We start from the raw sequence: 13,617 nt of genomic DNA on the forward strand, positions 1-13,617 counted from the left end.
CCAAACCCGATCCTAATCATTAATTGGAATTATTTTGGATTTGTTTGGGGTGAATGGGGTGTGGCCTAGAGTGGGCGTACTCTCAGTCAAACATATTCCTAATTTGGACAAATATAACCTAAACCAGCATAATTACATGTAACCATAACAACATACTGCAACAATGTCAATGAACACACATCATTAGCAGGTCATGAGGAAGTACATTGAATATGACAAACATATTTCAAACACAATTCTTAACTAAAACTAAACTAAAGCATGATTAAAGCATTAAGGACTTCATCCTGAGAAAGTTTCCATCCAGCAGAACAAGAGGATTTGTTACAGTGGACGATTCCACTTCTCCACAGGGGTCAGGTCCTTGGACCCATTTGGTGTCCTCTGTGTTCTTTATCAGAGGTGTTGACCCAAAGGGGGGGAGGGGGGTGTGGTGATGACAGTGTTGTTGGTACATGGGGGATGGGGAACATTCTTCCACCCATCCAACATTTTGCTTAGTTTTCTGCAACAGTGTCTTGAATGATGAAAAGGTTGTGTCTTTTAAAAGGTCTCTTTGGACAATTATGTCCTACAAAGGCCATTTTGTTCAGAAAGAGAATCCCTCTTTGAACAGAAATGGAAGTTTAAAGTTCAACATACCTGTCGTATAAAATAGTGTCTTGAAGCCATGGGGCGGGAGAAGACCTGGCCATTCTGATGCTAATCAGGTTTTCAGTGACAAGGGAGCTTAAGGTTTGATTGCCCTTTACAGGTAGGATACAAAGGAGAATAATCAAGTAAAACTGTAAACACATCTGTAGGTTGCGCCTGGTGGGCGGGGCCTACTCAGAGTAGAATAAGTATCTGCATTCTCAAACTAGATCAGCAGACTGAGAATGACTCTTGGATAAGTCAAAAAATGTCCTGTTTTTCTAAATAAATAAAAAACGGTGTCCAGATTACGAGCTCATTTATCGTAAAACATGAACATTAGCAGGTGTTTGATATGAAAACAGATGCATCTGATAAGACTAAGGCTTTTCAACAGTGTGGGCTCTCATGTGTTTTATTAAGTTACTTGATCTTGAAAATGCCTTCTCACAGACATTACAGCTGTAAGGTTTCTCTCCAGAGTGGATTCTGGAGTGGGTCTTAAGAGTACCTGCTGTTGAAAAACTGTTTCCACACTGGTCACACTCGTATGGTTTTTCACCTGTGTGGGTTCGGTAATGTTTGGAGAGGTCAGATGATGTTCTAAAAGCCTTTTCACACTGGTCACACTTAAAAGGTTTCTCTCCAGTGTGGATTCTCATGTGTTTTATTAAGGTACTTGAGTCTGAAAATGCCTTCTCACAAACATCACAGCTGTAAGGTTTCTCTCCAGTGTGGACTCTCATGTGTGGTATTAAGCTGCTAGAGTGGGAAAATGCCTTCTCACAAACATCACAGCTGTAAGGTTTCTCTCCAGTGTGGATTCTCATGTGTTTTATCAAGCAGCTTGATTCTGAAAATGCCATCTCACAAAAATCACAGCTGTAAGATTTCTCTCCAGTGTGGATTTTCATGTGTGATAATAAGCTGCCTGAGGTTGAAAATACCTTCTCACAGACATCACAGCTGTAAGGTTTCTCTCCAGAGTGGATTCTGCAGTGGATCTTGAGAGTACCTGCTGTTGAAAAACTGTTTCCACACTGGTCACACTCGTATGGTTTTTCTCCTGTGTGGGTTTGGTAATGTTTGCAGAGGTCAGATGATGTTCTAAAAGCCTTTTCACACTGGTCACACTTAAATGGCTTCTCTCCAGTGTGGATTCTCATGTGTTTTATTAAGCTACTGGAGTCTGAAAATGCCTTCTCACAAACATCACAGCTGTAAGGTTTCTCTCCAGTGTGGATTCTGGAGTGTTTTTTGAGAGAACCTGTTTGAGAGAAACGGTTTCCACACTGGTCACACTTGTATGGTTTTTCTCCAGTGTGAGTTCGGTAGTGAATCGAGCGTTCATATGATGTTCTAAAAGCATTTTTACACTGGTCACACTTAAATGGCTTCTCTCCAGTGTGGATTCTCATGTGTTTTATTAAGCTACTGGAGTCTGAAAATACCCTCTCACAAACAGCACAGGTGAAAGGTTTCTCTCCAGTGTGAACTCTCATGTGTGATATTAAGTGGCTTGATCTTGAAAATTCCTTCTCACAAATATCACAGCTGTAAGGTTTCTCTCCAGTGTGGATTCTTGTGTGGGTCTTGAGAATGCCTGCTGTAGAAAAACTGTTTCCACACTGGTCACACTCATATGGCTTTTCTCCTGTGTGAGTTCTGCAGTGTTTCTTGAGTGCAGAAGCAGACATCCATGTCTTTCCACACTTGTCACAGGTGAATCCCATTCTTCTGATGGACTTTTAGATCTGCCATGGACACAGAAAAAAAAGACGTAAAGTAATGATAGTCTTAAATAAAGAACTTTACTTTGTACTTTTGTCAGTTCCTCATCACTATGGAGAGTGGTGTTGTTATGGACAATATAAGTCATTTTCAAAAGCTTCAGTGAGTTATGAAATTAACAGGACTTTACAGTTTCTATAAGAATGTGGACAGTGTAACAGGCTCTGGCTTTGGGTGAGGACCTACAATATCAAACCAGTCTGACCCAGAGCTCTGTCATTTTAACATGTTTACATTCAACATTTTGGCAAGGATTTAGAAAAAAGATGTTGCAACATTAATGAACATACAGTGAAACAAATAAATGTTTTTTGTGTGAATGTGTGTGAAGTGGGAGAATCATGTTTGATCCTTTGTATTTTACAATCTGAGTACTTTTTTCGACGAAGGATTTTTTTGCCTGTAGGCTTTGACAGGACAGTGCAGCGTGAAATGGGAATGAGACTGGGGAATGACATGCAGCAAACAGGTGAAAGCCGGACTCAAACTCATGGGGCCGCAGCCATCTCTCAATGCTAGGGTTTTGAGAGACTCGACCAAAACAAAAGCACATTGTTTCTTCTTCAAGAGACACACAACAAAAACGCTGATGAAACATTGGACAACATTGGAGACAAAATATGTTTTAGTCATGGCACAAATTGGTCAGCAGGAGTCGCAATGCCCCTACACAACATTCCTGGGAATGTTAGTGGCTCTAAAAATGGTAGTTTGGGTCAGTTCACAAAAAGGGCAACAGTTCACAGCTGAGATAACGTCATAACCGTCTTGTGACAGACAAGTGACTAATGTCTGAACAAGCAAACCGAAACAGGAACATTCAGCAAAAACATTTAGGATCTTTAAAGATCCCATATCATGCCAGTTTACCCAATTTGTAGTCTACCCTAAGTAGAGCTGGGTTTCGTTTCAAATTTCAAGAATCGATTCCGATTTTTATTTTTCAAAATCGTTTTTTTCCGATTTCTCAGATTCCATCCGATTCGCTCCGATTTCGATCTGATTTCCGATTCGATCCGGGGGTTAATGTTATTAAAAATGAAAAATGTATTTGAACTGTTTCCTTCACTTCATGACTGTGTAGAGAAGCAACATACTAAAACTAGTATTATATCAATATTAAACAGCAAATCTTACAAGTATTGGTAGTTACTGATGGAAGACTGATGAAAAGGTTAAGGGTAAATCTACCTTCAAGAAAGATAATTCAGGAGTCCTGAATTATCTTTCTTGAAGGTAGATTGAAGTTCACTGCGGGAAATGTAGAAAAGAATTTTAATTAAAAAAAAAAAAAGTATGAATTGTTAATCGGTCATTAATATGCGAATCGATTAAAAATCGGAAAATCAATTATTTCAACCCAGCTCTAACCCTAAGGGTATATTTGATCATAATAAGTGTTGTACAACACCCATAACATAATGGTTATGAAATATCACCCATATCTTGGACAAATTTCTGAAATTTTAGCTACAGTTTGCGGCTTCGCCAAAAGGAGACCATGACAGATATCTAACTAATTTGTATAACATTTGATGTCCCACTCCTCAACACCTTTTTTATAAAATGTCAGCTGTTTTGGGCAGAAGCCCAGGAGGAGTTCGTAAAAGTATGACGTTTGAAAAAAAAAAAAACTCCAGTCATGCTTAGCAAATTTTTATCCAATCTGGCAAACATTCTGTTGGCCGGTGTTGCCGTAACAATAGTTTTTACTTCTCTTGTCTAACCCGGCGCCAAACTTCATGAATCTATGATGAGATTTTTTGGGGGACCATTTGCTATCTCTCAATACATTTTTTGTATATTTGGGGGTGCTTATGTGTCAATTTTTTTAATTTTAGAAAAGGGAAATGGCCAGAATGTAGAGAGGCACGCTTTTTAGAGGTGTACAAATTTGTGTGACTTTTCATCAATGTTCACTGGGTGAAAAATAGTGGGGTTGTTCCAGAGAAGAAGAAAGAAAGAATAATGTTCAGATAGGAAACAATGTTTCCTATTTTTCAAATATCATAAGATATACAATCCCTACAAAAAACACTTTTTGGCACCAATAGCACTGTAAAAAGTTTTAAAACTAAGAAAAGTAAATTTTGCATGATAAGGCACCACCTGGTATCTCCCATGGATAGGATGCATTGGGTCTCAGCGGTGCCGGGACTTATTATCATATTAAAAATCAAACCAACCCTGGGCCCTGTGTAAAAAAACAAAAACCCTAGTGCTATTTCTGTAGTCACATCACACAGATGGGAAAACAAAATGCGAGCCAGGCTGCCCAATCTGACAAATGTGATTCATATTCCCTGTGAAAAGGCCCAGTCCCACTGAAACTAGTCTGAAACTTGCTGTGCTAAATGTCAGATCCTTATGCAACAAATCAATCTTAATTAATAATTTTATTTATTCTTATAATCTTGATGTTATATTTTTAACTGAAACATGGCTTGACAAAAACACAGGAAATGTAGTTCTAATAGAATCTACTCCACCCAACTTCAAGTTTTAATCTGAAACACGAGAAAACAAAAAGGGGGGTGGAGTCTGTCCAATCTTTAGAGATGAAATAATTACCCACAGGTTGTCTTTTGGGGTGTTTTCATCGTTTGAGTATGTATCCTTTATAATGTAGCTTACAGTCTATCCATTCTCTTCATTGTTTTATACAAGCCTCCCCAGCACTGCCAACGTTTTATTGATGATTTTACTGAGATGTTTAAGTCGTATGCACAGACTTTGATGGTTTGGTCATTACAGGTGATTTCAATGTGCATGTGGATAATATTTGTGACAGAAACGCTATATACTTCCCAACTCTCCCGATCAACTCGATCAGGAGATTTAGTCTCCTGATCAACCCGATTTGAAGATTTTCAATCGAAAAATCAAAAATCGACCTTTTCTACGCCGTTAGCTATTATTTTTGGTAGCGAAGGCGAGCGGGGGGAACATACAGGGGACACGGGCGCCGCCATGTTTGTTGTGATTACGCTGCTGGGTGTTTCCATCCCAGAATTCAAAGCAGGTCGATATATCTACAACATGATAGTGAACGACACGAGCGTTGGCAAAAATAGTGGCACCAACAGTGAATATCGATTCTACACTTAATAATTTGTTTAATACAGAAACATACTATGGAGCGAATATGCGTCCTAAGAGTCATGTGGCTCGTATTATTAGTGTTAAATTCTGTTAATTCTGACAAAATTAGAAATCTCCCGCTTAGGGGGGGGGGCAATCTCCAGCTTTTTTAAGTGTTATCTCCACCCAAGGATAGTAATTAAGTTGGGAAGTATGTGAGTGGCCCCACCCACAGCAGAGGGCACACTCTAGATCTCATAATTACAAAGGGGGTAAATATGTGGTCAATGTGTCAATGTCAACGTGGTCGATGCTGCTCTGTCTGATCATTTCTGTGTCTTCTTTGACATGTCTTTGACATGTTTTTCCCAAACCACCGGCTGGTCCTGCAGCTGTTCACAGGCTGGTCCTGCAGCTGTTCAGAGGAGACACATACATGATGGCACAGAAGCACTGTTTATGGAAATGATAAATTTTGAAAATGTCTCATGTTCTAATGTAAATGATTTGTTGAATTCTGTTACATCTAGTGTTTTGAATGTTCTGGACACCAATGCCCCTATGAAGGCTAAAATGGTTAAAAATAAGCAGAAGGCGCCATGGAGAAATGATGATTCGGTCAAGGCACAGAAAAGGGAGTGCCGCAGGGCCGAACGGAAATGGCGCAAGTCAAAGCTCCAGGGTCAAAAAGAGATTTCAAAGAGAAGCTGAACATGTACAACCTCATTTTATGTAAATTCAGAAAAAAAGTGTCTGAAATAATTTGAAGCTGCAGTAACAACTGGCGTGTCCTGTTTGCCACAGTAACAGATGAACAAACTCTCCAGCTCAGCTGCCGTTAGAACTCAATTCCACAGCCAAGTGTAATGAGTTTGCATTATTCTTTAATGACAAAGTTCAGGGCATTAAAAATTATATAAATCCCACAATGCGAAAAATTACCCTAAAACCACCTAGATCATCACCAGTCTGAGTTCATCTAACATGCTGCCTCCACGTGTGACCCACCAGATTTCTAAAGTCTGTGCTGAACAGTTTATTAGCACCACTCACTCACATAGTCGCTTCAATCTAGAACATTCCCAATGTCTTTGAAAACTGCGGTCATAAAGCCTCTCCTAAAGAAGAGCAGTCTTGATGCCGCAGTACTGAGTCATTACCGGCCCATCTCTAATCTGCCATTTTGGGGCAAAGTCCTTGAAAAGGTTTGTTTACAACAGCTCACAGATTTCCTCTTAATAAACAACTCATTTGATGTTTTTCAGTCAGGTGACCCTATAACAATGATGCAGACAAGTCAGATCTATGTTTCACTGTCGGCAGGTGAATATGGACCAGTGGATTCACACTGTCACTGCATCCAACAGATCAGTGAGTGGATGCAAAATAACTTTCTCCAGCTGAACTCAGACAAGAATGAAATCATCGTCTTTGGCCACAGAAACAAAGAGAAAGTATTAGCGGTCACCTGCAGAGTCGCGCTCTAAAACCTACAAACCAAGTTAGAAATCTGAGGGTAATAATGGACTCAGACTTGAACTTTAACAGCCACATCAAATCAATAACATCAGCAGCTTTTTACCATCTAAAAAACATTGCCCAAATCAAAAATATAGTGTCCAAACCAGATTTGGAGAGACTTATCCACGCCTTTATCTCCAGTAGATTAGACTACTGTAACGGCCTCCTGCTGGTGCCAGAGTCAGGACTAAACATGGGGAATCTGGGTTTCAGTTTTATGCAGTTAAAATCTGGAATATTCTTCCTGAAGATGTGAGACAGTTTCTACTCTGATGTTCAAATCTAAGATAAAACTGTTTTGTTTAGCTGTACATATGACTGAAAGGATTTTTCTTTGCACTCTTCTTTTATTTCTGAATGCATTTTTTCCTGTTGTGAAGCACTTTGAATTGCCTTGTGTATGAAATGTGCTTACAAATAAACTCACCTTTAAATGTGGCGAGCATAAGCTATTTATTGTGTTCAGAAGCTGTCAATATTGTTCACAAGCTCCACCCACTTTTTCTCCTGTTGATCCATATCAAAGAAAGAATGGAAATTTTACTCAAACCTTCTAAACGTGACTTTTTTGTCAATATGTAAAAAGAACAATTGGGGATGTAATTAACGATGACTCATCAAATGATATAAATAAAGGGCAATAGTTTTATTTATTTGATATTTGTACTACTTAAAAAGATAGACCTTTAATATAAAGTATGTGACAAAAAAAAAAATCATATTTAGACAATCCAAGCACAATCAAAACCATTAAATAGAGGAAAAATAAAATGTGGTTTAAAGTGGTGTATTGATTAGGGATGTCCCGATCCGATCACGTGGTTTCAGACTCGACCGAAATCGGATGTTGCGTCCTGATTAGTGATCGGATATACATGTTACTCTTATTAGTTTGATCAGCGCTATACATTTCAAGCTTATTATTAGTCTTTCACCTCTGTATATTATAATAATGCATGAATGGATCACCACATTTTACTGCCGTGAAGCCCACACTTTACGGCATTAAACTTTAGTTTTATTTTGCGCCATGCGATCCTGCATGTCACAGCCGAGCGCATCAAACAGATTAAGGAAAAATGCTCAATAACTGTGGCATCAACAAGCAACGGGTCCATGTAATTTTGCGCGACAAACGCTGCAACTATGAAGAAAGACATGGAGGAAGGACACTTGCTCCTGAATTACTCTCGGCTCGCCATTCAGACGGATTTCATCAAGAAAAACGTAAGCTAACGTAGCTCCACTTCATATTTGACCTTTTACTGCTCATCTCCTGTAGAAGGAAGCCTTTTCATCTTGCCAAGCGTGATTTGAACAGACAAAAACTGACCAACTTTTGGGAATTTTAAGGTGCCATAACGTGCTTTTTTTCACGTTTCGTAGTCTATCCTACGTGGTGGAGAGGGGGGAGGGGGGATGATGACGCGTGCCTGTGGGTATGACGCGGTCTTGTAGACACCCCCGTCAGTTTGGAGATTCGAGGAAAGGAGATCTGCAATATAGCTAAACACTGCGGGAATCAATTAAAAAAAACACTCTGGGTACATATATGAAGCACAAATAGCAATGTAAGAAAGTTAAAAGCTCTGAAAAGTCGATTTTGCATGTTATGGGACTTTTAATACTGTTTTAGTGTCCGAGATCGCAGCTAGCTTACTCGGTAAAAGTGTCGTTTCCCACTCGCTAAATGACAAGGAGCAAGACGCTATGTACTGTTGCCGGGACAACGGTTGAAACACGTTTATCTTTCATACGCAGCAATAAATGTGTAAAGCAATAGTAGAAACACACTCTCAGTAATTCACTTCACATCCAGCCGAGCCGATGAAAAGAGTTTATTTCATTTGCGTTGTTGTTTTAGGTTTGTAGCGTTAGCCGACTAGCTAACGTCACAAACAAGTTAAAACGTTGTCCTAAACGCTGGATATAAGTGAATGAAACACATTCCTGTACAAATATAATGTCATTCTCCACTTACCTTCGGCTGTGTTGAGTTGGAGCCGTTGTAGGTCTTGGGTTTAATCAGAGCAAAGCGATGAAACCGAGAGAGTCCAGCAGCAGACGCCGTGTGGAGAACATTTGCTTCCGGAGCATGGATGTATTATTTTCCGGAGGCACAGGAGTGGGTGGAGCTACCTTTCGTCACATCCGGTGAGAAAAGAAAACAAATAGAGTCAATATCTGCACAGAGGAAAACACATTTTAAATTATACCTAGATTTTCTGTTTAATATAAATCAGAGTAAAGCTGGTGTTGGAGGACCTTTATCTCTAATCATATTTCATCGTTTTTATTACATTTCTCTTCTGAAGCCCCGCCCCCCTGTCCCGGGACTGTGAGGTCTGTATTCCACGAGAGGAAGCGTGTGTCACGTGAAAAGGCTACACCAGGACTAAACTACGCTAAACCAGGACTAAACCCAGGACTAAACCAGGACTAAACCAGGACTAAACCAGGACTAAATCCAGGACTAAACCAGGACCAAACCAGGACTAAACCAGGATCAAAACCAGGACTAAACCAGCACTAAACCCGGACTAAACCAGGTCTAAACCAGGACTAAACCAGGTTTATAATAATATTTAGTTGATGATGATTTCTCCAAATGTTCCACTAGACCAGGGGTGGGCAAACTATGGGCCGCGGGCCGGATCCGGCCCAAAGTGCCTTTCAATCCGGCCCGCCAAGCTTGTTCAAGTAATATTTAAAAAAATAATAATAATAATCTTTTTTGCCCTCAGGCATCTGTCTGCACGTGTATCCTTAATACCTATGACGTTAAATAAATTAAATAATAGATTCAATAGCCTATATTTGACAGAAAAGTGATATTTTATTTGATATTTAATTTTTTGGATTTATTTTTTTTCACACCAATGATGGCGGGCCGGCCCTCCGCTACTTGCCTGGATTTGAATATGGCCCTCGGAGGAAAATAATTGCCCACCCCTGCACTAGACGATGTATTCAATGATCAAAGCTGTCAGTTTGATGAGATGAAGTAAGTTTCATGAGTGAAAATACCAAGTAATTTACCAATATCACCCAACTACTTTATTAAGTCATATAATCATTTATTTTCTGTGTTCAACTGATCAGATGAGGAAGAAGCATTTAATAAGAGAAGAAAATATGTTGTCTTGGAGTCAGCTTTACTCACTCGCTGTTACAGACAGGTACATTTCTAACCACCTGGGTTTATCCTTCAACATAACTGATTGTAAATTATACCAGTTGCAGAGACCTATGTCATATTACACATTCAAATACATTATTTCAGGCGAGAGGCGCCCTTCTTGCTGTAAAGACAGTGTGTGACAACTGTGATGAAAAAGGTGAATGGTGAAGTCAGACAAATGCCAGTTCTCAACATTCTCCTCAGTGCAGCCCAGTGACATTATAAAATCACATGCATGTAAAGAGGTTCTTGTTGCTGTGTTCTTGGATATTGAGAAGGCCTATGACATGCTGTGGAGGGAGGGGCTGATCATTAAACTGTATGATGCAGGCATTCGAGGCACTTTAAATTTGATCTGGGCATTTTTACAAGACCCTAGTGTTCAAGTCAGAGTAGGCAGCACTTTATCTCAAGTAGTGAGTATTGATAATGGCACGCCCCAAGGGAGTGTAATGAGTCAAGTTCTGTTTAATGTGATGGTCAATGATATTGTTCTAAATGTAGGGGCGGGGTCTGGGATGTCTCTGTTAGTGGATGTCTCAGTTTGTTATCGAATAAGACCTTTTGAACAACCTCCTGTAAGATGTTTTGCTTGCCAATAATATGGCCATGTTGTGACGGTGTGTTGAGGGAAAAAGAGATGTGCAAATTGTGGAAAGTATGAATGTGATTTTGAAGAGTGTAGAATATTCCGTTAGGTAGAACCAACGTGCTGTAAAGGGAATCACAGAGTCGGATCATCTGTTTGTCCAAGAGGAAAACTGGAAGATCAGATTGATAATCTGAGGAAAGTAAATAAAATCTCATATTCTGAAGCTGTGAAGAGGGTCGAGACATGGTGTGAGGAGACGTGGTGTGAGGAGACGTCTCATGAGGCGACGTCTCATGAGGCAGCGTGAGGCGGGGCGAGGATATATAGTTTATCCATGTTGTTCTGGTAGATATGGTTTGTTTAGTCTTGGTTTAACCCTGGTCTTGTCTAAGGTCTGCTTTGCACTAGTCGAGTCAAATGTTTGGTAAACACTGTGTTTTAGTACTTTTGTCCTGCTTTTAGTCATGTAATATTGTTAGGACTTTACGTTCAGAGCAGTAAAAATATCTTATGTTGATTTCTGATGTTGAATTGTGCCACTGTGAATTTTTTGTTGATCTTATAGAGATAAAACATAAAATTGTTGTGTGATTTAGCAGTCCGACCTATATTTGGACACACCTGCACTAGATGTAACAGAGTTCAACAAATTAATTTACACTTGAACATGAGACATTTTCAAAGTTTATCATTTCCATAAACGGTGCGTCTGTGCCATCATTTAAGTGTCTCCTCTGACCAGCTGCAGGACCAGCTTCTGAACAACTGCAGGACCAGCCAGTGGTTTGGGAAAAACAAACAAAGAAGACATATCAAAGAAGACAGAGAAATGATCAGACAGAGCAGCATCGACCACATTGACATTTGAAATATTTAACCCCTTTGTAATTATGAGATCTAGAGTGTGCCCTCTGCTGTGGCTGGGGCCACTCTGCTCTGGGTGGGGCCATTCTGCTGTGGGTGGGGCCACTCCGCTGTGGATGGCGCCACTCTGCTGTGGGTGGGGCCACTCACATGCTGAGTAAGACTGAAGGTTTCAAGGACAGCATCAAGCTCATTAGCATTCCTATCACAAATATTATCCACATGCACATTGAAATCACCTGTAATGACCAAACCATCAAAGTCTGTGCATACGTCTGAAACATCTCAGTAAAATCATCAATAAAACGTTGGCAGTGCTGGAGAGGCTTGTATAAAACAATGAAGAGAATGGATGGAGACTGTTTTAGCTCCATTTTAACGGATAAATACTCAAATGATGAAAACATCCAGTGAGAGGAGCCGCGGCGACTTCTTTTGTTCCAATGCTGCTGTCGCTGACACAGCTTATTTGTATTCCTGGGGTCAGCGGAGGCAGGGGGAGAGGAGGCGGGGAGAGGAGGCAGGGAGAGGAGGCGAGGAGAGGAGGCGGGGAGAGCCTGGTCCGCTGCGCTGCAGGAAAGATCCAGAGCAGGGGTGCCCACACATTTTTGGCTCATATTCAACAAAGGCCGAAGATCTACCTATAGAATAATTTAGTATTATTTTTTTGTCAGTATCAAACAGGTTTTATTTTTGTTTATCCATAATTAGGCTATAGCAGTGCTTCTTAATTATTTTCTGATAATCAATCTTCCCCCTAGGAAGAAGAAAACACTTTGCGCCCCCCTCCTCTCCGCCGCGACTATAAATACGGTGAGTGTATAAACTCCGCACCCCAGATATGTTAGCAAAGCAAAGTGTGTGTTTTATTGATGTGTAATTTATTTGGTTTCTTGCTGTCAGTGCCAACATTTTTAAATTTTTTAATAACAATAAACTTCCCCACTCTTTAATACAGCATATTAATTTAAAAATGAAATGGCCAAAAATGCAATTAAATCATATAAAAGTATGCTTATTGGCCCCTCATGGTAGCTCTTTTAAGCATTATATCATTTATTAGTGGGATCAGCTCCATGGTAACGTTCGGGGGAGGGGCTTGAAACTTTGCTTTGGCTCAGGCCAACAAAAAACATTTGTGAAGAATAAAAACGCATTTACAGGTAAGATTACGCTCTGGAACGACCTATATCCTCTCTTTCCCTCCCTTTCCCTCTCCCCCTCTCTTCCTCTCCTCCTCCCCTCCTTTGAGCTTGTGCGTTCCGTGGCACCACTTTGCGAGCCACACTCACTACTTTGCGCTCCAGCGCCGTCAGCGGTGGGGCCCCCTTGCTTTGCCGGATCTTTCCAGCGCTCTTGCGCTGCGGCACCTTTCAGCGCATTTCGGCGCGATTGACTGCCTCTGCGATTGACGTATTGGGCACCCCTGATCTAGCCTTGTTAACCTTTGAACTTGTGGGGTGGAACCTACAATTAAGTTAAATCTGCTCGGGACCAACCCCCTAACATTCCATTTTGTTATCCTGATCAAAAAAGTAAAAGGGACCCATGTCATATCTGTTACAACTTAGCCGTAGCCCATGTTATTCCACTGGGAAAATTGTCAAATCTCTGAAATGTGAACATGCTGACAATTTATACTTTTACGAACTCCTTCTTGGGCGTTAACCCGATTAACCTGAAATTTGTTGAGACTGAATCTTCAGGGGTTGACCATCAAAAGTTTTGTAAGTATTCTAAGCTTCACGGTCTGTTGCATGCTGAGCTGACACTTTATACTTCTAAGGGCCGACCATTACCGCTTGCGGCTATATTTGCTTTTATTCTTTGATAACTTGGAATTCCCGTTTGCCGCTGTGTCATGCACTGTGTACCGACCTCTGTTTACACCCCCATTTTCTCCACGCTGAGACTACGTCACGGGGTGGGTGGGGGAGGCAGATCGCTCTTGGCG

The 13,617-nt window shown here is 40.5% G+C and overlaps 3 protein-coding genes across 4 annotated transcripts in view; all 3 read right to left on the reverse strand.

The window, feature by feature from the left end:
• The window catches only part of LOC140366860 (uncharacterized), a 195,683-nt gene extending 186,585 nt beyond the window's left edge, over positions 1 to 9,098 (reverse strand). Inside the window, exon 1 of the mRNA XM_072453046.1 lies at positions 9,008 to 9,098. The gene's annotated coding sequence lies outside the window, so the exon portion shown is untranslated. The remainder of the gene's footprint in view (positions 1 to 9,007) is intronic.
• LOC140367128 (uncharacterized) overlaps positions 1 to 9,112 on the reverse strand; it is a 142,407-nt gene extending 133,295 nt beyond the window's left edge. The window contains exon 1 of the mRNA XM_072453469.1: positions 9,008 to 9,112. The gene's annotated coding sequence lies outside the window, so the exon portion shown is untranslated. The remainder of the gene's footprint in view (positions 1 to 9,007) is intronic.
• On the reverse strand, positions 165 to 9,115 carry LOC140367123 (uncharacterized). Of its 2 annotated transcripts, none has more exons than XM_072453462.1 (2): positions 9,008 to 9,115; positions 165 to 2,387 (listed from the first exon to the last, which is right to left on the reverse strand). In XM_072453462.1, exon 2 carries the CDS (start codon positions 2,364 to 2,366, stop codon positions 1,014 to 1,016), a length of 1,353 nt encoding a protein of 450 aa, XP_072309563.1. In that variant the 5' UTR covers positions 2,367 to 2,387; positions 9,008 to 9,115; the 3' UTR covers positions 165 to 1,013. The 2 variants fall into 2 exon arrangements, with proteins under 2 accessions (XP_072309563.1, XP_072309564.1); XM_072453463.1 differs by having other exon boundaries at positions 165 to 2,378; positions 9,008 to 9,090.
• Between the last annotated feature and the right edge of the window lie 4,502 nt (positions 9,116 to 13,617).

The sequence above is a fragment of the Eucyclogobius newberryi genome, unplaced genomic scaffold, assembly GCF_026437365.1.
Source record: "Eucyclogobius newberryi isolate DKJ021-1_F unplaced genomic scaffold, fEucNew1.0.hap1 SCAF_2, whole genome shotgun sequence".
NCBI classification, from domain to species: Eukaryota; Metazoa; Chordata; class Actinopteri; order Gobiiformes; family Gobiidae; genus Eucyclogobius; species Eucyclogobius newberryi.